The sequence below is a fragment of the Dermacentor albipictus genome, chromosome 2, assembly GCF_038994185.2.
Source record: "Dermacentor albipictus isolate Rhodes 1998 colony chromosome 2, USDA_Dalb.pri_finalv2, whole genome shotgun sequence".
Lineage (NCBI taxonomy): Eukaryota > Metazoa > Arthropoda > Arachnida > Ixodida > Ixodidae > Dermacentor > Dermacentor albipictus.
The window spans coordinates 208,581,040-208,604,540 of record NC_091822.1 but is presented as its reverse complement, the minus strand read 5'-3'; the positions used below and the strand labels follow the sequence as shown (position 1 = coordinate 208,604,540).

General features: G+C 46.8%; 1 protein-coding gene across 7 annotated transcripts in view; it reads right to left on the bottom strand.

The window, feature by feature from the left end:
- LOC139056419 (monocarboxylate transporter 9-like) overlaps nucleotides 1–23,501 on the bottom strand; it is a 266,111-nt gene that overhangs the window by 81,799 nt on the left and 160,811 nt on the right. For 6 of the 7 annotated variants that reach the window (XM_070534638.1, XM_070534637.1, XM_070534640.1 and 3 more), the window contains exons 3-4: nucleotides 22,531–22,674; nucleotides 11,141–11,983 (exon numbers count right to left, since the gene is read on the bottom strand). In XM_070534638.1, the coding sequence (XP_070390739.1) occupies nucleotides 11,141–11,983; nucleotides 22,531–22,674 (987 nt within the window). The remainder of the gene's footprint in view (nucleotides 1–11,140; nucleotides 11,984–22,530; nucleotides 22,675–23,501) is intronic. The other variant, XM_070534641.1, reaches the window with a different exon arrangement.

The following is a 23,501-nucleotide window of genomic DNA, read 5'->3' as shown; positions in this document are numbered from 1 at the left end:
CTTAGCGCTAGTGTACAAGGCGCTGGTTTGCGTAACAGGCACACGTTCGAGATAATTTTACTGAACTGGTAACTATTTCATGTCAGAAACAAACTGCAGCAGGCAAGGAAAAAGAATAACTGCGAGAAACCGGAAAGCCAGCACCGCCTCCGTGGAGGGAACGTCAGAGAACGTCACATGCCAGCCGCGCTGCCAATGGCTGCGGCCAGACGACGGTGCAGTTGTCGGACACGTCGAACGATGAAAATCTGCCCGGTTTGCCGCACGCCGGACGTCCGATCCGGCGCTTCGGCACGGCAAAACACCTCGATTCGGGCTGCAGTTTCGGCGCGTCAGACGCCGGATCGGACACCAAATCGGACCGTGTGTCTCCCGCTTTAGTTGGCGAACACGAGCCGATCAGCGCGCCGTCTAGTGCGATGGTGCATGGCCTACGGGCTTCTTTGACACCTACTGAGCACAAATTCATGATCACCGCTCATATACACGCTTCCCATGGCACTAGCTGTCGTGTTTTCGAGAATACGTGCCCACATCTTGAATTGGTGAGACCACATTTTCTCTTAGCGTCCGGTATTAGAAGCATTTTTTTTCTATGAACATTCTGCTATCATCTGTTACTAGGAAGTTGATTAAAAATTAGGAAAACAGTTACTGTGCAAAAATGGCTGTGGCTTAGCTAAGGTTAAGCCCAGGATGCGAAGCATACTAGCCTTTATTTTAGTTGTTGAACCACTGTTTAGCCTGGTGAACTGCTGTTCCTTGGCTATATTTGGTTCGGCTAGACGAAGAAACAACTCATGCGTTACCCTGCTTCGCCTTCAAGAGTGGAACGCGACAGCGTTCCCGTCGACCCGCCAGCGACTACGCGCCCCGCATTGGACGCGGTGAGCGTCGAGCAACGCAGCGTTCGGCGCGGCAACGAAATGTGCGCCTGAGCAAGCGTCGCACGCCTGAGCCTTAGAAACAGCTCGTTTCTAAGGCAACACCGCATTCACTAGAGGCGCTTTTGTACCGCTTTGAAGCATCGTACTCGTGGCTCAGTGGTAGCGTCTCCGTCCCACACTCCGGAGACCCTGGTTCGATTCCCACCCAGCCCGTCTTGCAAGAGTTGAGCCAAAGCCACTTCTCCTCTGTCGTGACGTCACGGTGTCACGTGATTTCATGGTCACCGCCGCGCCTGAGGAGCTGGGTTGAGCCCTCGTAATATGCTTCGCATAAAAAAACATTTTTTTTTAATGCAGCCAGTCTTTGCATATTCATTTATAGTTCAGATGCTGTTATATGTTCATTTTTCACTAAATCATTTTTAACAACTTTGTAGTAACCAGTGTTACTAGAAAGTTGATTGCAAATTGTGGAAAGTTACACCTCTCCATGAAACAACACTGTCTTGCACCAGCTATGTTCACTGAATAATTATAACCTTATTGAATAATATTCATGCATGTTTTGTAACTTGGGTTATGTACTTTAAGAACATAATTATTTTTATTACCTTCCTATTGAATCGTGTTTTTAAAAAGTTAAAATAGTGTGTCTTAACTTTCTAGTAACTTTCTTTTTACATACTGAAGTTAGAAAAGAAGTAACCAACTTTCTTTTGACAAACGTTACTAAAAAGTAAAAGTCAATAGGATGTTACTAAAGTTGATAGGATGTTGATAAAAGTTCTAAAGAAAGTAAGGAAGCATTTTTGTATGGGCAGACATATGAACGACAACGACCTCTTCCCCAATACCATGATTGGCTTCCGCCCGAAACTTTCTGCTCAAGATATCACGATTCAGCTCAAGCACCAAATTAACGAAGGCGACAAAACCTCCAGGCTGGACACCAGAGCCATCTTGGGGCTAGACCTAACCAAGGCCTTCGATAACGTCACGCATGAGGCCATACTGAACCAACTGGCACAACTCCAGGTTGGACATCGAACCTATAACTACGTAAAGAATTTTCTGACAGGTCGCACAGCCACCATTACCATCGGAGGGTTGCAGTCGCCAATTATTCACTTAGGCAGTAAAGGCACGCCGCAAGGATCGGTTCTATCCCCTTTTCTGTTTAACGTGGCCTTGCTCGGACTACCGCCTGCATTAGCTAGCATCCCCAACCTCAAGCATAGCCTATACGCAGACGATATCACCCTGTGGGTCACCGTGGGCAGCGACGGAGACATCCAAGACACGCTGCAGCAAGCCATCAACGAGGTCGTTGCATACGTAGAACCGCGCGGCCTGGCGTGTTCCCCACAGAAATCGGAGCTCCTTCTGTACAAGCCTAATTGGCGAGGTCGACGTCCAGACCCTCACCCACCCGAGATGGAACTCCGCGTGCACCAGCAACGCATACCTACAGTACCTAGCATTCGTATCCTTGGCTTACGCATCCAACAAAACGGCAGAAACACGGAGATACTCAAGCAATTAGATAACCATGTACACCAAACCACTCGCCTCATTGCACGCATCGAAAATCGACATCACGGCATGAAGGAAAGCAACCTTATACGCCTGGTAACCGCCTACGCCTTGAGCAGGATCACCTATGTCGCCCCGTACCTTAGCCTCAATGCAACTGAGAAGTCCAAACTCAATACCATGATCAAGAGGGCCTATAAACAAGCCCTGCATCTTCCCATCACCACCTCTAACAGAAACTGGACGCCCTAGGCATTCATAACACCATAGACGAGCTTATTGAAGCGCACCGTATTAGCCAATACGAACGACTTGCCCATTCCACCACGGGCAGGCACATTCTAGGCACCCTAGGCATAACCTACACCACCCAATTCGGACCAAAAGTACCCATCCCTCCCATCCCTCCAAACATTCGTGATCAGCTAGTTATCCCGCCCATACCTCGCAATATGCACCCTGAACACAATCCGGAGCGACGTGCAGAAAGAGCTAAACAACTACAAAAGCGCTACGACCAAGCCGCTGACGTAACCTACGTGGACGCAGCAGACTACCCCAACCAAAACGCCATGGCGGTCGTCGCAGTCGCGGGTTCGCAGTACCACCTCTCCGCGGCCGCATCAATATTCGCCACGCAACCCGAAGTAGGAGAAGAAACGGCCATCGCTTTGGCCTACGCGGCTACCAATGCACACTGCATCATCAGCGACTCAAAAACGGCCATTCGTAACTACGCAAGAGGGCTAATAGCACCCCAAGCGCAGAAGATTCTCTCTGGCACTCCTCCCTCAAGGCAACGCCGCGTGCAGATCATCTGGGCCCCTGGTCACTCGGGTCTGGCTGGAAACGAAGCCGCACACGATGCCGCCCGAGCTCTCGCACACCGGGCGCATCATCCTTCTCCTGCGTCTCCCGATCCCGACCAGCCCTCTGTTCTGCATCGCGGTAACGCGCGGGAACGAATGGTCACGTTCGGAGAAATTCTACTGCACTACCGCATAGAGCGGTTACGCTACCCCCCAGCACACAAAACACTGACTAAGTCTCAATCCACCACTTGGCGACTCCTTCAGACACGAACTTTTCCGAACCCCGTGCTTTACAACCGCATGTACCCCGATGCATACTCACCACTCTGCAAAGCGTGCAAAGCCCGCGCCGACCTCAATCATATTATTTGGCAATGCCCCAAAGCCTCACCCACCAACACCTCCCGCACTAACACACGCATCATTAGTACGGCCGACCAGTGGGAGACATTGCTGCTCAGCTTGGACCCAGAGGAGCAGCTCTGGGCCGTCCGGATGGCCGAAGACGCCGCCAGAAAGCAAGAACTGGCCGCCGTCTGAGGAAGGGGGGGATTGGGGGTTAGTCTCCCGACCCCCGCCACCCCTTAACCCCATCAAGGACACAATAAAGTTTTATCTCCCTCTGCCCTACGTACACATGACCACACGTCATAGGAATCTGATAAACAACGTTCTTCGCGCAATCAACAAATTGGTTCTTACGCGGATGTTTAACGCTACATTTTTTCTTTGCATCATTCTTTCTTTCGAACTTATTTTTAGCCTTAGAACGGACACTACCTATTTTGCTTTTGTCCAAAGACACCACTTTTACTTCGTAACTCCCAGCCGCCTTTTTAAGTCTGTATGAAAAGCCGTGAACATATGGAATCATTGAAACCTTAGAAGCTAAATCCTTTTGCCTTTGATTCCTTGTGCATTTTTCTTTATCCTGTTTAAGTTTTTTCATTAGTCTAGCGCATGACGCCAGCATCAAAGTGAGCGGGTATCCAGCCTTTCTCAACAGATCAACTTGCTCAAGAAATGCAATTTTACAGTATGGTGACATGACTTCATCAACGCTGACCGGGTACGCGAATTGACTATCCCATTCTTCACAAGCCCGGAATGGTTTGAGGCATAGTTCATAAGCGCCGTTTTTCAGCTCAGGACGAGAAGGACCAACACACATGTTCCAGTAGAAATTCTAACCTGACACCAAGAAACTGTAGCTCATTATCTACCGGTAATTCAGAAGTAAATGTCAAGCCCTTGTCCCGAGAATTAAAGGCTTCTACTACCCTATTCCTGAAGGCACCCTTGTCTACATGACTGCCTAAAATCAAGTAGTCATCGACATATTTGTACACCTTATATATTACAGCTTCTAAATCTTTTTCCAGCTATCTGTCTATGCTTTTTCTGTCTATCTGTCCCGAAACGTCTCTGTGTGTTTTTTCACCTTGACTTGATCAGTGGCCGTAATTTCTTCATTACTCATGTTACCTGAACAGACGAACTTTCGTCGAACTCTTGACTACTAAATAAATCTCATACTTCACTCATCGTGGTTTTTTCAATATCAAGGCATGAAGTGTGAAACTAGAACTCTAAAGCGAGCTATGCTATCAAGCGGGCGACGCCACCGCAGTTGCGATGTTGTTCTCACCGTTTGCATTTGTACAGATGCTGGTGACTGGGCTTGGTCTGCTGACGCCTATTGCTTCCACTCGGCTCTTCAAGATAAAAGACGGATGGTGTGCTGACGCATCAACTAGGACAGCCGCCCTTGGAATGGAACAGTGCGTCCTATCCTCGAGCCGGCCGCTACCTACACCGCCACTTCTGGACACGGGAGCACCTTTTGTTTGGCAACATGGAACATTGTCAGCTGATCCGCAGTGTGAAAAGGGCGCCAACATCTTCGACACGTCAGGCCACGCCACCGCAGTTGCGATGTTGTTCTCACTGTTTGCATTTGTACAGGTTAGCTACCACGATTCCTACGCCTTTCGTGATAACAATGTCTGTCTTGTTGCGGTGTCGTGGCCACCCGATTGTTGCAAGCGTTTTCGTTCCACGGCTTTGTACCTGTGGCGTCGTTTGCTCTTAGGTGGTGATATTGAGTCGAACCCTGGTCCGAAGACAAAGGCGCAGGAGGAGAAGCTTGACTTAGTGTGCGATGCAATTAGGCGTCTCGAAAGTTCTAGAAATGCATAGCATCCTTAAGAATGACTTAGACTCGCTAACTAAACGCGTCAATGACCTGAAGTCTAAATGTGTACCTATGCCTCCAACGCAACTTCCAGAAACCTGTGACAGCAACGTTCGCAAACTCCAAGAGAAAATTGGTGACCTCGAAAACCGTTCACGACGATCGAATGCACTGTTTTTTTGGCATTGCAGACACCAACCATTCAGAAACGTGGGACAGTACCGAGGCTATAGTTCGAGAATTTGGTAAAAATAAGCTGGGGGTTTCAGTACAGTCTATTGCCAGTGCCCACCGCCTGGGTCGGTTCTCAGCTGAGAAAAATCGGCCAATAATAGCTAAATTCTACAATGAAAAAGAAGTCGAGACTCTTCTCAGCAATGGCAGCAAGCTGAAGGAAACAGATTTCAGGATAGCACGGGACTACTCTGTTGCCGTGCGCGATAAGCGCCGAAAGCTTTGGCAGTCCTCCAAGTCAATAAAAAAGGAGGGTGATCGTCCCCGCCTTGCTTTCACCAAGCTCATTCTAAATGATGACGCTTACATCTGGGACACGGATGCCAACTGCGCAGTCCGTTTACAAACATCTGGAAATGATGCGCCAGAGCTAGAGGATGGCGCCCACGGAAGTGCTGACGAATGACCCAATCATTCTCCTGCCTCAGCTCAAGTAATCAACCCTTCTGTGCCGTCAGTTCATAAGCCTTGCCATAATACCGCATTAACTTTCCTCTATACAAATACCAGAAGTATCCTCTCTAAAGCTGTTCCCATTCCCTCGCTTATCGATTCATGCTCTGCATCCTTAATTGCGATCACGGAAACGTGGCTTACGGACAATGTTCCCGACGACAGCATTTTTGTTACCGAGGCGACGTTCAACATATTTCGCTGCGACAGGTCCAATCGGAGAGGCGGTGGAGTTCTGCTGGCAAAAAAAAAGGATTATCATGTGTACCCATCACAATTACTACGTTTCTTGAATGTGCATGGGTGTTGTTAAACGGTAGCAGTACTGACATACTTATTGGCGTTTTTTATCGCACCCCTGAATGGGCAGTGCTTTTGTTGAAGAGTTCTATCGCATATTGAGTGAAGTGTGTAACCGATTTCCAATTTGTGTGTTATTAATATTTGGGAATTTTAATTATCCACGCATCGATTGGGCAACTCTATCTGTCACGCAGAGTGAAAGAAAATCGAATGCATTTCTTCAGTCATGTCTAGATTTTTCATTATCCCAAAATTGTCATGCAAACCACACGGCGCACTGCCACATGCTCCAGTATTCTTGACCTAATCCTTACTAATATCCCTGACATTTGCGCCAACATTAGTCACCTAGATGGGCTCTCCGATCATAACGTCATTACTGGGAACATTGTTTGTCGGCATAACAGTAGGAGGATCATTGAAAAAAAATTAAATGCTATAGCAGAGCTAACTTTGATGGAATGAATGCACAATTATCTCTTTTTGCAGACCAGTTTCTTAATGACTTCTTGTCCCGTACAGTTGAAGAAAACTGGGTCGCGTTCAAAAATACGTTTACTGACGTCGTTAACAAATATATACCGTCCATAACAATTAGTAGTAGGAGCTCTACGCCATGGTTCAACAAGCAACTTCGGCGTCTAAACAGCAAAAAAAAGCGATTGTACAGGCAAGCCCAGAAATCCACTCTTGCACCATCGTGGCTTAAATAAAAACAGTGCGACAAAGAATTCCAAGAGTTACTTAAATCCAGTCGTCGTCACTTTTTCAACCACGACCTGTCATCTATGCTGACTAACAATCCTCGTAAATTTTGGCAAGTAATAAATCCAAGCGATCACCCCGATGTTGTGCTTACCGATCCCACAGGCGCCACTGTTCCCGAGTCAAAGTATGCACAAATATTAAACAATGCATTTTCGTCTGTGTTCACCCACGAGGACGTCACATCATGCCCAAACATAGGTACACTTTCCGATATCATCATGCCGCAGATAAATATTACCGAGTCCGGTATCATATCACTACTTAATAATCGTAAGGTATTATCTGCATCTGACCACGTTGGTTCAACAACCAGTTGCTTAAAAAGTGCATCGCAAAGCATTTCGGGAATCTTGTGCGCTCTTTTTCCACAGTCATTGTCATCCGGCGAAATTCCTAATGACTGGCGTACAGCCAAGGTCATACCAATTTTTAAATCTGGCGATCGCTCATTACCGCTTAACTACCGGCCTATTTCGTTAACTAGCACCGTTTGCAAACTACTCGAACATATACATTCTCAAATCATAAAATACTTAGAAGAACATAACATAATCTTCAAATACCAGCACGGCTTTCGCAAGGGATAGTCATGCGATGGGCAACTTGCAGGGTTTACTAATGACTTGCTTCCATGTAGTGATGCTGGCAACCAAGTCGACGCGATATTCTTAGATTTTTCCAAAGATTTTGACCGCGTTCCTCACCACAGGCTACTACTGAAACTTAAATATTTTAACATTGACGCACAAGTCATTGCATGGATAAAAGATTTCTTGTCATTTCGAACTCAATTCACAAATTTTAATCATTACAACTCCCCTTTTATTCCTGTCACGTCCGGCGTTCCACAAGGGAGCGTGCTTGGCCCTTTGCTTTTTCTAATTTATATTAATGACTTGCCTAACTGCATGTCGTCCAGAGTAAGACTGTTTGCCGACGATTGCGTAATTTACCGTACCATTTCTACTGACACTGACCATCAAGCATTGCAGTCAGACCTCAACGCAATAAACAGATGGTGTTCAGACTGGCAAATGACCCTAAATCATACTAAAACTAAGTGCATGTCATTTACGCACTCCTCTTCCCGTAGTCCAACTTCATACTTTATAGGTAACAATGTTGTCGAACTTACTACCACGTACAAATACTTAGGAATCAACTTGCAATCTGATTTAACATGGCATCATCACATCAACGTTACTCTTGCATCTGCTAACCGTACTTTCGGAATCATGAAACACAGTATAAAACAAGCGCCTTCACACCTAAAGAAACTCGCGTACATCACGTTAATCAGGCCTAAAATTGAATATGCCTGTGCCATCTGGGACCCAAGCCAAGACTACATTATACGTAACATTGAATCCCTGCAAAGCCGTGCTGCTCGCTTCATTTTTTTCAGATTTTTCTCTGTACTCGAGTGTTACATCTTTAAAAATTCGTGCCGAACTGCCTCCGCTATCACTACGACGGAAACACGCCCGCCTATCTCTCTTTCACAAACTTTATCATCATGATCGTTTGCGCGACGACTTCTTTCAGTCACCCCCTGTCATTTTTCCTCGCCGTGATCACTCCTGCAAAGTCAAACGCCCGGCTTGCCACTCGGCCCATTACGCACAATCATTCATCCTCAAAACCATAGCTGACTGGAATAGCCTACCATCTGATATTGCCGCTGAAGTTAAAACCGATAAATTTCATCAAATGCTGTGGACTCATATCAGAATTTGATGTCTCTGTGCGTCTTTGGTGTTACCTATTTCTTTTTCAGGGCTAATTTAACACCTTTGCTTCTTGTTTGACATCGTATTGCAGTTTTTTCTCTTTTTGTGTTATCCTTTAACCCCCGGTGTTTCAATTTTCACACTTCATTCTTATCTTTATGCGAACTTTCATCCACTTCCAATATTGGTGTATGCGTATTTTGTGGTGTTCTTACTATGTTTGCTGAATTGTTTATTCTTACTATTTTTTTCGCATATTCTTATTAGTATGTTTCGTGTGCCCCCCCATGTAATACCCTCTCCAAGAGGACCTTTAGGGTATTTGAATAAATAAATAAATAAATTGAATAAATAAATAAATTGCGATAGCAAATTAATTGACAGCCACACGAAGTAAGCATAGTCGTTTTATCGGCCATATGGATTTCTAATCATTCGCTTACTAACTAAATTAACAAGCGTGGCGTCAGCACGCACAGGCAAACGTGAACACATCACACTCGATGACCGCGGGCACTTGCTGTCAAAATTCTGTTGCGAGCAAACGCCTCAGCAGCATCAGCGAAGTAACATTCGTGCCGTCTGTCGCTTCAACGTAAACTGAGCCGCGAGAACACAACACACGCAAAGCTACGAGCCGTCGGTCCACCTAGACAGCGCCCCCGAAATCAGATCGCTTTCAAGATAAGGCCAGCGCGCGGTCGCGCCATATGCAGTTGCCAGCCGAAGTGCAACGCCCCCATCCCTCCCCTTGCGACGAAAGACGGCGCGCTTCCTCCCGGCTTTCCTCCCTTGCGCGCGCGAGTTTGAACGGCGATCATCGGCTCACCCTCGCGCGCTTTAACTTGCATATACCGCATGCGTTGCGCGGCGACGGTGTTATCACCCTTGGACTTTTAATGGAGCATCAGGGCGACGGCGACTACGGCGATGACGGCAAAAATGCACCCGGAGTATCCATGTAATTGCTATTGCAATAAATAAATGATTATCCATTGTTTGATGTCGATGGGTACACTGGGATCGTTTGTGAATAGCACACGGGCTCAAGACCGGGAGACATTGCCATTAGGCAAAACGCAAAATGTATGTACAGCCACACACCCTTGACTCGCAAGACGAGAATGCCACCGACTGTGGCGGTGACTGCGCCGTACAAACGAAAGATCGAATTGTGATATCCACTGTATACATATTCCCAGGCGGACCCAAGTGTGATATCGAGCTCATGACCACACGCACTTTGCATGGGTTAACCGTCATGACACTACACCTGTAGTCGTCGTTGGAGACTTCAATTTCGAAACCACACAGGAAATGGTTCACGCATTTTGGGCTAGAAGAGTTTGGTTTCCATCACCACCACAATCCAAGCCACTCAACTACTCAACAACGGTTGTGCATAGATTTAACTTTGGCCAAGAATCTAAAGTTGCAACTGAATCATTCAGTGTATATCACAGTAATCACAACACTCACGTCACTACCATTGCCAAATGATGAAAATGAATACATGTGCCCTTGTCTAACCCTGTGCGATGTGCTGCAGCTTCGCTGGTTGTCCACATTCAGACACTGGAATGACACCTAATTTTTTAACCACTCCGAGTGGCATACCACGCCTCTACATCACTGTCGTTCAAGCAGAGCACGGTTCATTTCGATTAGAACCGCTAGTATCGTAATTAAGTGTCATTTGTAGCTATGCGGACAATGCAGACATGTTTTCGAGGCTTTCGTGTTATTTCGCTTATAGTCCTGTAGTGACTCACGGATATGTCTACATGAGTTAGAAACGAATTTTTCTAAATGCATTTAAAATATCGTAAATTACTTATACCTTAATATAATTTCGGCCTACGTGTGGCAAAGTTATCTGCACTCATAAAGAATGTCAAATACCCAAAAATGAACTAAACGCAGAATGCCACGTCCTAGGTATAGACCGCATACCTCGCGGGCGTAGTATTGAAGCAAATAACACACTGGGCGCCATGGAATGTGCATTACCTTGTTTTTGAATGACAAATGTTGAGTGATTCCCAATACCCTGAAAGCCGTTCATCTCTAGAAGAAGAACGACTAGTCTCGGCAACCCCAGGTGCATGGCCGACCGCTTGGACGACACTCAACGTCATTCCGGAGGGACGAAAATTCAGGAGTCGTCCTTGTCTACGGAGCGGCGCTGCACACGCGAACGAGAAAATAAGCGCTTGCTTAGCTCACCTGCCGAATTGGCCAAGAGTATGTAAATGCCTTCTTCAGGTGGTATGCCATTGTCTTTGGCATAGTCGATTATGATGGTGATGAATGTGCCATGATTGAAGACGTGTGACACTTGGGAGAGGCAGACAAGCAGGAAGTAGGGCGAGCAGAGTAGCACCTTGAACATGGACACTGCATTGGCGAACTTGGAGATGCGGACCTTGGGCAGCGTTCCCTTAACCAAAGGAAGGCTGCACGAACGATCGGCGAACGTGCGTTCCTGGGCACGCCGGCTCGGGTCCACACCATGGGGTCTTTGCGTGCCGAGCGGTTCCATGCACGCGGCGCCACTCAGGTTGCACGCGAGTTTCACCTCGTCTGACCTGCGTCGTTCCGGGCCTTCGTGCTTGCGGAGTTGCTCGTTGTTGTTTCCGCTGTCTTTCGCGTCAAGAAGCTTCTCCTTCTCGACGGAGTTGCCTCCATGTCGGGCAGCGTTCCTGGCTTTGCTCGCGACGTCCGAAGTGCTTCCCGAGATATCGGCCAAGGTGAAGGTGCTGCCAGTTATGTTGACCTCGCAGTCGTAGCGCGGGTTGTTGACGATCTCGGGCTCCTCTGGCGGCGGCTCGCGGACGCTGCCGCTGAGCAAGAACGCGGCCGGCAGTGCGTTCAGCGTGAACCCACTCGATATAAGGAATGCTCCGCGCAAGCCGTACGTGCGCGCGCAGTACTGGAACAGGAGCGGGAACACCAGCGCCACCAGCGTGGGGCCCGACAGGTTGATGCCGGACGCCGTGGCCCGGTTCTTCTTGAACACGTTGTTCAGGATCACTGCCGTCAAGGTGAAGACCAGGCCAGTCCCGAGACCTGCACGAACACCTTGCTTGATTGCCGTGATCCTATAATGAGAATCGCTCTTCGCTACCATTTCAGGCGGCCAGCGCATCGATAATATGCTACTGCATGTAACTTGCCATTTTCTCAGCTAATGTTGTGGACTTACACATTTATTTTTTATTGTTCGTTCCCTTCCTGCCCCATGCTTAAATTGTCTAAAACTGCTATTATTCTGCGAACAGGTATATATGGTTTTCGACTATATGCTTCGTGGTAACTATATGTACTTGATTAACGTATTTTGTGAAAGCTGTTGCAGCGCTCCCCAACAACTTTTGCTTTCGATATAGGTAATTTCATCGCAAAACCCTTATCACGCTAAGCATAATTGGGATCGGTTCCTCTGTGTTCTTTTTTTTTTTCTGGCGCTCGGTAGTGTGGTTTAATGTTGACCGACAAATTACTGAAACTTAGCGCAACACTCTTCTGCCTAGTCGAGTGATAAAGCACGACAAAAGACCAGTGCATCTAATACGGGTCCGTAGGTATCGGGAAAGCACACAGACCTCATAATGGATGTATCATACAACATAATGATCTTTATGATTTTGGTAGCTTCCCTATATATAGCCTACATCATGTTTGGCCAACTCGGAATGTGCCAGAGGTGGTCCCGTTTATATAACCGGTATTTTCGACGCAGAATATAGTCCCAATGAGAGTTATTTTTTTCGCACGAAATCAAGAAATAAATCACGGCCTAGAACATGTACATATAATGCCCGCTTTTAAGTATTCCTAAGCATGCATAATTATTAATACAATGTCGTATAATACGTGCTGAACGGTTTCACTGACTTTCTCCAATTTTGTATAGTTGGACTGCGCCATTCTTCGACCACTGAGTGTGCAAAAGTAGGCATGTGCCTATTTCTAGACTGACACAAGGGCAGAGAACGGCTATGTGTGTTTAGAAACAGATCTGCTGCACTTCTGTGTGGATGCATCTCCAATCACAATTATGCGCTCAAGCAGCCGCGGTGGCGTATAGTGGCTTGTGCGGTTGCGCTGCGAAGCGCTTGGCACGGGATCAAATCTCGGCCTCAGCGGCCGCATTATCAGCTCACCAAATTCATACACGCCAGAGTACCAGGCATTGAGTGCACGCTTCTGAAACCTTTGTCGGCAAAATTAATCGGGAGTGCCCCACTATGGCGTGCCTCACGGTCATATCTTGTTGCGGCACTTAAGCCCCAAAATGTAAATAATTTTTACTTATTCGCTCGATACACGAATACATCGTCTTCGTCCACGGGACTTCGCAGCGTTGACGTCTCGTCCTGCGTATCCAAATCAGTTTGCATTTCATTATAGCTTGCGAGTGACGTATTGCGTAAACTTATACAACGCATGAAATTAATGTTCCGACCTGCGCAGAAATGTAGCACCACGTTTCTTCGGCTTAGTGCATAGAACCAGTCATTACGTCGCCATTGCTATCGTACTATCGTCGTCACCACATTGATTGCGTCAACCATAAGGTAGCGCGTATTACTAAAACACATTCCTCCATCTAGTAACGCTTAGTATAACCCCAGAGAACTCTGGATATCCAAACTGCTAGCTGAAACTGCTTCGCACAACATTGAGTCGCACAGTGCGTGAGGTATATTTAATTTGTTGTTGTTTTTCTTTCTCTGCGCATGTGTAACAGATTCACAAAGCATACAGCTGATATATAAACACAGCAGTAACGGAGGATAAGATTAGAAAGGTTTAGCCTGCCCGGTACACGCACACGGATTACGGGCTTAGCGGAGGATGGATGAATGGATGCATCCTATGAGCGACACTTTTGTAACGGGGCGGTGGGTTGAGCCACCAAGCTCTTGCCATTACTGCCTAATGTCCTACCTAGGTTCAAAAAAATAAAAAAACGCCATGAATTATCATAATCAGATTTTCTGATGCCCTATTGTGAACTTAGTTCTTGTACGTCTCCGTTTTTTTATCGTTTCCCTACTTTACTTCCAGTAGTCCTCCAATCGCCTCTTACAATGATTACACCGACATGGATGGATGGATGGATGGATGGATGTTATGAGCCGGCCCTTTAGAACGCGGTGGTGGGTTGCGCCAGCAACCTCTTGCTAATATATTGCCCATTGCCCTACCTTACTTTAAAAAAATGAAAAAGAAAGAAACCTCGATGACTTCCCATAACCAGATTTTCTGATCCCCTATTGTTAACTTTGTTTTTCTACGTCTCCCATTTTTATCGTTTCCCAGCTTTTTCTCCTGCAGCCTTCCAATCACCTCTTAGGGCGAGTACACCGACATGGATGGATGGATGGATGTCGTGAGCGTCCCCTTCGGAACGAGGCGGTGGGTTGCGCTCTTGCTAATATATTGCCCAATGCCCTACCTTGGTTAAAAAAATGAAAAAAACTTCGATGAATTCTCATAACCAGATTATCTAATCCCCTACTGCGAACTTTGTTTTTCTACGTCTCCCATTTTTATCGTTTCCCTACTTTACTTCCAGTAGTCCTCCAGTCGCCTCTTACAATGATTACGCCGACATGGATGGATGGATGGATGGATGTTATGAGCCGGCCCTTTAGAACGGGGTGGTGGGTTGCGCCAGCAACCTCTTGCTAATATATTGCCCATTGCCCTACCTTGCGTTAAAAAAATGAAAAAGAAAGAAACCTCGATGACTTCCCATAACCAGATTATCTAATCCCCTATTGCGAACTTTGCTTTTCTACGTCTCCTTTTTTTATCGTTTCCCTGCTTTTCTTCCAGCAGTCTTGCAATCGCCACTTAGGGTGAGTACACCGACATAGATGGATGGACGGACGGACGGACGGACGGACGGACGGACGAATGGATGGATGGATGGATGGATGGATGGATGGATGGATGGATGGATGGATGGATGGATGGATGGATGGATGGATGGATGGATGGATGGATGGATGGATGGATGGATGGATGGACGGACGGACGGACGTACGTACGTACGTACGTACGTACGTACGTACGTATGTATGTATGTATGTATGTATGTATGTATGTATGTATGTATGTATGTATGTATGTATGTATGTATGTATGTATGTATGTATGTATGTATGTATGTATGTATGTATGTATGTATGTATGTATGTATGTATGTATGTATGTTGTGAGCGTCGCCTTCGGAACGGGGCGGTGGGCTGCGCCAGCAAGCTCTTGCTAATATATTGCCCAATGTCCTCCCTTGGTTAAAAAAAAACACACAATGAATTCTCATAATCACATTTTCTGATTCCCTATTGTGAACTTTGTTTTTGTGCGCGTCCGTTTCTTGTCGCTTCGCCACTTCACCAATCTTCCAATCGCCTCTTACTAATCTCTATTGCTGACATGTTTACTTTGCCCGTGTTCTCGCTGAACCCAAGGGCTTCAAGGAGGCGAGGCGAGCCGTGCCTAAATCAACCCCTGGGCCCCTAAATCAAACCCTCTTCACATTTTAACAAAAAATGCTCCATCGTTTCCCTAGCTTTACCGCGGCAAGCACATGCTTCTTCTTCTTTCTTATATCTCGCTTCATAGGTTCGTGTTCTAAGGCGTCCTCCAAAAGTAATGAGCTTGCCTTTGAGATATCATAAATTGTTTCTACCCTGGTTTGTTTTTTTCTTCTTAAGTAGTCACTCATGGCAGGCTTCTTTTCCATTGCCGCCAGCTACGAGATGACCTCAGCCTTGCTGGCTTTCCGCTTGACGTGATTGTTGCTGTGTTATCCACCCTAGAGGCCGCATGGTTGCTCGTAAGCTTCCTAGTTCTTTTCCTCCACTCTGAATCAATGTTTTTCCTGTACAGATACCTCAGCACTCTCCCAGCCCATTTACATTCTTCCATCTTTCTCAGTCGTTCTTCATAATCAATTTTACTGTGAGGTTCCCTCACTTAAAAACTTGCTCAGCCCATATCACCCTTCACAGCTTCATTTGTAGTATTCCCGTGAGCACCCTATGCGACCACTGGCCTTTGGTCCCCATAGTCCTGATTGTACCCCCGATTTCAAGCAAACAACCCCATTTCCAAAAGTAAGTCCTTGAATCATTACACCTTTCCACATACCCCGGAGCACCTCGTGCCTACGTATCCCCATAGCGCTCTGTGCTTCATTATGGCTGCCCATTTCCCTTCCCCTTTACTGTCGTTTTTTCCTGTGTTTTGATATATCTATTGCCCTCGTTAATCCAAATGCCAAGGTATTTATATTATCTTACCCAAGGTATTTCCTGGCCCTGTATTGCCACTGTCGGTTCACTGTTTCGTTGAATACCGTAACACCTCACACCCAATTTTCTAACATTAAATTTCAAATTTAAATTCTTGCCTTCGTGTCCACAGATATTAGCCATATGTTGCGAATCACTTTGCTTGTTAGCTACCAACACAATATCGTCCGCATAAAATAAACTTGGAAGCTGCTGCTCTACTAGTGTAGCCGCCTGTTTGTATGAAAGATTAAAACCGATAATACTTCCTTCTAGCGCCCTCTCCATCCCCAGCATGTAGCACATCATAAAAAGCAGTGGGGATGAAAGGCACCCGTGCCTCAATAATAATAATAATAATACATGGGGTTTTACGTGCCAAAACCACTTTCTGATTATGAGGCACGCCGTAGTGGAGGACTCCAGAAATTTTGACCACATGGGGTTCTTTAACGTGCACCTAAATCTAAGTACACGGGTGTTTTCGCATTTCGCCCCCATCGAAATGCGGCCGCCGTGGCCAGGATTCGATCCCGCGACCTCGTGCTCAGCAGCCTAACACCATAGCCACTGAGCAACCACAGCGGGTACCCGTGCCTCAGTCACTTGTTGATATCAACTTTCTTCTCGCTCCTCATCCCTTCCCATTGAACGCAAACGGTATTTTCTAGGTAAATCTCTCTCAAAAGCTGTAGACAATCGTCTCCTAAGCCTTCCTCTTCCGAAATACTTCAGGAAATGTTGCGGTCTACGTTGTCATACGCTCCTGTATTGTCTAAAAAGGGAACATATAACGGTCTGCTTTGTACTCTTGATGTTTCAATACACTGAGTAAGAACAAGAATTATCATCCAAACGCCTACCTGTTCTGAAGCAGTTCTGATGTTCTGCCAAAATGCTATTATTCCCTGTCTATGCTTGCAGCTTTAATTTGATTGCCTGCATTGCTAGCCTGTAAATTACAGGTATAATGGTCAACGGTCTATGGGCACCCTGCAATGGTCAGGTGGCGCAGCGATCGGCTCAGCCGCTTAGCGCCACCGTTTCAGTAGCGCGAAACACAGAGGCGGCCACTGCTACGGAGGCATGCTTTTGCGGCACTCGCTTGAAAGCTGGCGGACGTTCTAAATTGCGGTTTTAAGGCAATCGAAAACATCGAGGCCCATTTTGGACCACCTACGCTAACGAAAGGACGTCAAATTTCCGAATACAACCATGTATATTGTGTCAAATAAGTAAACAGCCCGGACATCGCAGCGAGGTGCTTAAATTAAATTGTGGTGTTTTGGTTGCCAAACCCACGATCTGGTTAGGAGGCACGCCGTGGTGCGGGACTCCGGAATAATTTGAACCAACTGGGGTTCTTTAACGTGGACATAAATCTTATTACACCGACCTTTGGGTATTTCGACCCTATCGAAATTCGGCCGCCGTGGCCAGGATTTAATTCCGCGACCTAGTGGTTAGCAGCCCAACACCATAACCACTAAGCAACCACCACAGGTCGCGAAGTATTTGTCACAACAAAGCAAGCATGCTTACGACATCGAACTCAAATTGAGTTAAAAAATCATTATTTTATGCCATTTAAGTGAGCAAATACAGCCGTGGACGTCTTTCAACTGTCATTTGTCGCTTCATTACTTGGAGCGGGCCCTGCACCTCACAATTGTAGAGGTTTTGGCAAATTGGCAGGTAAGCGCTTTTTTCACCGTTGACAAAATACCTCGAGGATATTCTGGTATTGTCGTTCGGGCTCGAATGTGATGGGGAATTACCGCTGAAGCATCATAGAGAGCAATAATCTGAGACTAAATAACGTGAAGACTGAACAAATGTGCGCTATCGTGCGCGAGTGAAATGCTAATTTTCGAGTACTCGACGTGTGCTGCAGTGTACTCCAACTTTAGTTCTGTTGTTCTAAGTGCCAGAAAATACCGTCAGGAGTGAGCACAGTTCCAGCATTCGCGTCGTGATCTTGGCACAGGAAAAAACAAAGTGCGTACAAGGATCCAGCCCGAAGCGCCTACGAAGCTAGATATGACACGTAACAACAACAGCGCGTGTGTTTTGGAGCAAGACGAGGTAAACAACTATATAAACTGATTTACAAGAGCGGGAATGAGTTCACGCGTTCTTATGCAGTTGACGCTTTATTGTGTGTGTTTTCGGATGTCGCTGTTGGTTCTTTTTTTATTTATGTGTGTTGTTGTTTTTGCCATATACGTCTTAGTTCGTTTAACAGAAATTCGCAAGATCGACACGAACCACGACGATCCACTTCAGCCGTCGGGTTGCTTCCCCTGGTTTTGAAGGGAAGCGGTGCAATTTCATACCGACATCCCCTTCGCGGGTTGTGACAATCCTTGACGCAGCAGTATCTGTGCTTGTTCTTTTTTTTTCACACTTCTCACGAAGGAGCTGCCAAGAGGCCGTGGTGAATCCACTGGAAAATTGTAAAAGAAGGCTTTCAGGCGGGCCTGAACGCAACTTCCTACAGGGTAGAATTGGAAGACCTGCTGCACAAGTCCTAGCCGGAATACTCAAGGAGGACTCTGAGGACTTCACCACCCAAACCATCATCTGGATACCGGGTCACACTGGCATCACGGGCAACCTGCAAGCCGCCAGAGCAGCTCGAGGATTCGTACATAACCGAGCACTCATCACGCCGGCTGCAGAAGACCTGGACCCTGTCGACCTCGAGTATTCAGCCATCGTGAACTACCACAGAGGGCGTCGCTTGCGATATCCACCACCCCATCGAAACCTAAAGACAGAAGATGCCGCTGCCTGGCGTAGGCTCCAGACAGGCACTTACACGAACCTAAACATATTACATCGGATACACCCCACAGCCAACAGGGACGAATGCACATGGTGTGGGGCCACACCAACCCTATACCACATTACGTGGGAGTGCACACTACACAACATAGAACACCCAGACACGAACACCACGAGGGAGCAATGGGAGGCACTGCTGTCGAGCTCGGTCCTCGACGACCAGCTCACGCTGATTAAGAGAGCTGAGAAGATGGCAAGAGCCAGCGGAGCCCTGGACTAAGGGCCCCGACAATTAGCGGTTTTTCTGATTATTCTGTTAATAAAGTTTATCTATCTATCTATCTATCTATCTATCTATCTATCTATCTATCTATCTATCTATCTATCTATCTATCTATCTATCTATCTATCTATCTATCTATCTATCTATCTATCTATCTATCTATCTATCTACCCGCGGATGCTAACCGCCGCTGCTAGGTGGCGCGACATGTACAGGCAAACTTCATTGCAGGGTGCCCATACTAGTGAAATCTATCTTTCTCCCCCTTACCTTTATAAATTAAATTCATGCTACTTTGTCGCCAACTGTCTGGTATTCGTCTATATATTAAATTTTTTGCCACTGTTTTCATCAGAGCTTCCCTACTTTTTGGTCCTAGTTCATTAATCAGACTAACAGGAACCTCGTCTAGCCCTGTGGCTGTGGGCTTAGCAATTTTATTTAAAATTAAATTAAATTATGGGGTTTAACGTGCCACAACCAATTTCTGATTATGAGGCACGCCATAGTGGAGGACTCCGGAAATTTCGACCACCTGGGTTTCTTTACCGTGCACCTAACTCCAAGTACACGGGTGTTTTCGCATTTCGCCCCTATCGAAATGTGGCTGCCGCGGCCGGAATGCGATCCCGCGACCTCGTGCTCAGCAGCCCAACACATCGCCACTGAGAAACCACGGCGGGTGGGCTTGGGAATTTACTCTTTGACTTTCTTCCAGTTGAAATTTGTCAGCACAAGCCCCTTTTCCACGTGGTTCTCTTTCATGCTCATTTGTTCTTCAAACACCTCTTCATTGCCTTGGAAATATTTTGCTGTTATTTTTTGGATGTCGCTTAATGCCGCTTCCCCTTACAGTTTGTTTCCACGTACCTCTAGGATATGCTGTCGTATTGTTGTATTGTGTATTGTTGCGAGTGGCTGGATTGGTGGCGCCACCTGGTGGTGCAAAGCTCAACCAGACAGAGCTCATATTTCAAAGAATACCCGTGCAGCGTGTTATGGTGTTGCGCTGCTGAGCACCAGGTCGCGGGATCAAAGCTCCGCCGCGGCGGTCGCATTTGCGTGGGGGGAAGTGGGAAAGCGCCCGAGCGCTGGGGGAACACTGACGATCCCCTGATGCTGAAATTTATTCGGGAATCCCCTGCTTCGGCATGCCTCATAACTAAATCGCGGTTTCGGCACGTAAAACCCTTGTATTCAATTCAGTATTTGAAAGAATGTAAATTTGGCAATACTGGCATTCTACGTTCGGCCCGAAAGCGCACAAAAGGCACAGCGCAGACAGACGGAGCTAATATCGCAGCAACCGGGCGTACTCCACTTTGCTGCTGCGTGAATTTTTGGTACCAGCGTAATCCTCAAAATGTTGCCTTTGTAAATCTTTCTTTTTTGAGAAAAACAACACTCACGGAAACACGAAGGGTCTCTTTATGACACCAGTTAGGTGAAGCGCCAGAAGGTGTGGTGTCGGTTAAGGAGGTAATTACGCAAACGCCTCTGCGTAAGCAGCTCACGCTAAATAGCCGAACACACGACATGTGCACTGTCCATCTGTTCCCTCATTATTTTAACGGGATAGCATTAAGGGCGTCGTGACGCAGACAATCCGGCGCCGGCGGAGTTGTCCCTGAGCGAAAATTTCCGTATATATTTAAGCATATATAGATGCCATGCCTTGCTATATGACATTCATTATTTGTGGGTTATAATGCGACAGCAATCTATCACTAAAGTTGCTCATACCTTGCCTTACATTCTTTACAACCTTATTCACCGGCATTCTGAGAATGACAGCCCACAAACAAGTGTTGAGAAACAAAACACCGACCGCACATGTCTTTTATGTTAAATCATCTGAGGCTTAAATATTTAAAGTGCAAAATGATAACAGAAACCTGAAAATGATGTAACATTATTGCCACGGCTGTGCACTACCTTCGGGGTCGGCCACGCTAGAGGCCGCGTTTCTACCAGAACGCTCGCTTTCGTGTCTAGCGTTCGCCACCATTGTTTCCCGGTAAATATTGCGGTTACACAAGTTGCTGTTGCAGGTATGAGCGAGAACCAGTCAGGAATATTTGAATGCCATCGCGTTGCACTCTTAAAGGAGAAGCCTATTCGTCACACAAGTTTTTTGTTTCGTTTCTGCGCTGTTTGCCATGTTATGCCATCGTACGAGGGACGTTCCGAAAGTAGGTTTCGTCATTTAATTTAAAACCGAAACTTTATTGTCAACAAAAAGAAAGAAACACACCGTGGTGTCATGAACTATACACCTTGCACTATTTTGCCGCATAGTCGCCACCGACATTGAGACATTTGTCATTGCATGCAATCAGTTTGAAGAAACCCCTCTGGCAAAGCTCAGCGCCCTGCGATGCAAGGAATTGTCGCACAGCCTGCTCCACCTCAGCATTGCTTTAGAAGTGACGTGGCGAGACGGCGGCTTTCAATGTCAGGAACAGGTGCCCATTCGGATCGCAGCTCGCACTTCGATTGGCGACCACGTTATCAGCACACGTCTCTCTGCCATGGTGATTTGTACTCGAACAACCTTGTGCATGCCGGCCTGCAGCTACTCCCTCTTCTTCGGCGCTCTGCGCATGTGTCCTCCGCTCCATTCCGTTCCACCAGCACCGGGCGTGCATTCATATGACGATGGTTTGTTTTGCCTGGTGGACCATCTTCTCTTTAAGATAATGAAGAAACTTACTTTCCGAACGTCCCTCGTACCAGCAAACCTGGCTGACAACCATCTTTCAGTACATATAGGAAGTTATGGCCTATCTTTAACCTAGTGTTAGGGCACTCAAAAGAAGAATTTCGGCGCACTTGCTAATTACACTATGCAGGGCGTACTAGTTAAACTGGACCAAGATTTTTGAAAAACCCAAGACCTCTAGAGAAATCGTACCGACTGTTTAGTAGCGGCAGTCGTATGTACCTACAGCCAGTATATTTTTCATCCCGAAGTATTGATTGGTTAATTCCTTTAAATTAGTTAACTTTTTAAGTATTGCTTGAATCGCAAACATATTAATTACAATGTTGTAGGGCACCTACAACAAATACGCTTTCTCTAGAGCTCTGGGGTATTTTTAAAATCCTGGTCCAAGTTAACTGGGACACCCTGTAAATAGCTGCCTTCGCTGCAGGCGCTTTCACTGAGCTTTTTGTGTTTAGAGAAAGAGTAGAAGCCATGCTGTTCCGTTCATTTGCCCGAATCGAACGCCCACCTTGGCTGATGCTGTAGTAGAAGTTAATCTGCACCATGCTGGTGGCCGTGTAGCAGAGCACCAAACCCGTGGCCGAGGTGAGCGTCGCCAAGACCACCAGGACGCGGTCATTCAGATAGTGCGTCAGCAACCCCACCGAGAGACCTGCAGTGAACGTAGATTACATCAACACCGCTCCTCGTAGGAACTATCGGCGTGGGCCTGCTGGCTGAAGGAGTAATTGCCATATGTCGATGCAAGCAAACAGGCACATACGAAGAACATACAGCAGTGCTTGAGGCAAGAGAAAAGCTCGGAGAGCGAAAGGACGTCAAGCGGCTGAGTGCGAACGACGCGCATCGCCGGAAACTGCAGTGCCGCTAGATATTGGGCACGCGTCATTAAACTAGCCACATTGAAAAAAAGATTTCGGAGACTCAAATTATCAGCAACGCTTCCATGTGACGAGAGTGCGGTATGACGTGCGATGCAGATAAAGGTCCAAACGATGCGAAGCATTGACGGCCGCCGCAATTGTTAATCGCTGTGTCTAGGCTTCTCGGAAGGTTCTCTCAATGCATGCGGGGGCGACATGCGGGCGCGAAGCAGCACTCGGCGCTGCTGGAAAGCAAGAACGGACCAGGCGTCTCACGACGCTGGTGCGATTAGCGTCTGTTTGTGGTGCCCGAGATGGTGTAGAAACCGTCGGCGTTAGTCAGGGAAAACTAGGTAACGTTAAGGTCCACTGGTCAGACAAGAACATACACACAGCAGGTCAACAAGCACGGTCGTGTGCTTATAGTTTGTGCGTGGCACACCGCTCATGCCAGCATAACACTAACTTTGCTGTGCGCCATAGAGTTTCCTACAAGAATTACTAGAGGGAACTCTGGCGCTAGCGTCTACGGGAGCTACAATGGGAGTGGTTGTCCTAGCATGGGAATTATGGGAAGTACATGGATTTGCCTAAACTTCGTCCTTTTGGCTTCAAA